This window comes from Phocoena sinus, chromosome 6, assembly GCF_008692025.1.
Source record: "Phocoena sinus isolate mPhoSin1 chromosome 6, mPhoSin1.pri, whole genome shotgun sequence".
Classification (NCBI taxonomy): domain Eukaryota; kingdom Metazoa; phylum Chordata; class Mammalia; order Artiodactyla; family Phocoenidae; genus Phocoena; species Phocoena sinus.
In genome coordinates, this window is record NC_045768.1 from 3,498,126 (window position 1) to 3,499,953 (window position 1,828).

General features: G+C 54.0%; 1 protein-coding gene across 1 annotated transcript; it reads right to left on the bottom strand.

The window, feature by feature from the left end:
* Positions 1 to 402: 402 nt before the first annotated feature.
* On the bottom strand, positions 403 to 753 carry LOC116755579 (dynein light chain 1, cytoplasmic-like). Its single transcript, XM_032635227.1, has one exon. It carries the CDS (start codon positions 751 to 753, stop codon positions 403 to 405), a length of 351 nt encoding a protein of 116 aa, XP_032491118.1.
* Between the last annotated feature and the right edge of the window lie 1,075 nt (positions 754 to 1,828).

The following is a 1,828-nucleotide window of genomic DNA, read 5'->3' on the forward strand; positions in this document are numbered from 1 at the left end:
AGGACAAGACGTAAAAAGAGCTAATGGACCCGGCTGAGCAGCTCAGCTCCGGCCACGGGGCAGCCAGGACATGCACGAGGCTCAGGGTCCCCAGAGCGGCCTGCTGGGGCCTCCACACCACGGCGGAGTGGGCGCCAGACTTCGGCATCCACCCTGTCCCTCCCTCCCAGGGCCCCGACTTTTTCTGTTTGTCTTGTTTTTGTTTTCGTTTTCTGTTTTGTTTCGCTAATTGCTTTATAACCACAACAAACTAGTACAGAGAAAGCCCTGTACAAAACAACACAATAAAGATCGAGGCGTTCCCTTAGGCAAGGCCGAAGATTTCAGTCTCTGGTATTTGGAATCTAGGCCGCGGTCCTTGTTTTTGGATGGATCACTGGGTGTGTGGCACAGTCCATGTTTTTAACCAGATTTGAACAGGAGAACGGCCACTTGGCTCAGGTAGAAGTAGATGAAGTGTTTGGTTTCACGTGTCACATAACTACCAAAGCTCCTCCCCACGATGCAGTGCCAGGTAGGGTTGTACTTCTTGTCAAACCCCTTCCTGACACGGGCAGCAACGTCCTTCTCTGTAGTACATTTCTCTAGTTCCTGAGTAGCACTCCCCACCGAGTCCTGTTGCATCTCCTCTGACATATTGGCATTTTTCATCACGGCCTTTTGGTCACACGTGGTTACCAAGGGGCAGGGGCTGACCGACTGCAACGGCGGCGCATCTATGGAGCCCCACGCCAGCCGCCGCCGCCTAGTCATGGGCCCGACTGTTAATTGCCCCAACTGCATGCCAGGCGAAGCATGGGGTACGAGCCCACAGAAATGGCAGAGACGAGTGCCCTGCCCTCTGGAAGCAGGCAGGATGGGAAGCCACGCAGAAGCAACTCTCGGAGGGCGAAAATAACCAAGCTGGGGCCGTGTGCTCACAGCAAGAGGGAGTCCATCCCCCCGGCAGGGCCCCGGGGACCCTAAGCCTCCCAGCATGGATAAGAGAGCCTCTGGCAGGCTTTTCCTGTAATGGGAACCCGTCTCACCTGTTCCCAAATGTAGTGGATTGAATGGGGGTTCTCAAAAGGTACGTCCGTGTCCTTACCCCCAGAACCCGTGAATGTGACCTTGTTTGGGAAAAAGGTCTTTGCAGATGTAATTAAGTTAACGATCTTGAGATGAGATCATCCTGGATTAACCGGGTAGGTCTTAAATCCGCTGGCAAGTGACCTTATAAGAGACACAGAGACAGAGGAGAAGCCACATGAAGTTGGAACAGAGACTGGAGGGATGCAGCCACAAACCAGGGACACCTGGGCCACCACGAGCTGGAAGAGGCGGGAAGGATCCTCCCCCAAAGCCTCTGGAGGGAGCGCAGCCCCGCCGACACCTTGATCTTGGATTTCTGTCCTCCAGAACTGGGAGACGATAAACTCCTGTTGCTTTCAGCCCCCGGTTTTGGGCAGCCCCAGGACACTCACAGACCAAGCACAGAAAACACTGAGCCCAGCAGCAAAGCGTGTGGTTCAGGTGGGAGTCCCAGCTACTAGCTGTGTCCTTGGGCAAGTTACTTAACCTCCCTGAGCCTCAGTCTCTATATCTTAAAATGGGAATAGCGCTAGAACCTTCCAGAAGGGTGGGAGTGATTACATGAAATGACGTCTGGCACATGAAGAGCCATGTGAAGGGGTCACCATTCCTACGCCCCCTCCCTGAGGTCCCATCCTTGCCCTATCATGTCACCTCTACCTAACTTCACCAAGGCCCCCAGGGACTCATATAGGTGAGTTTGGGGGATCTCAGGAGCAAGCATGCTTCCTACCCTACCCATATCAGAAGGAAATGA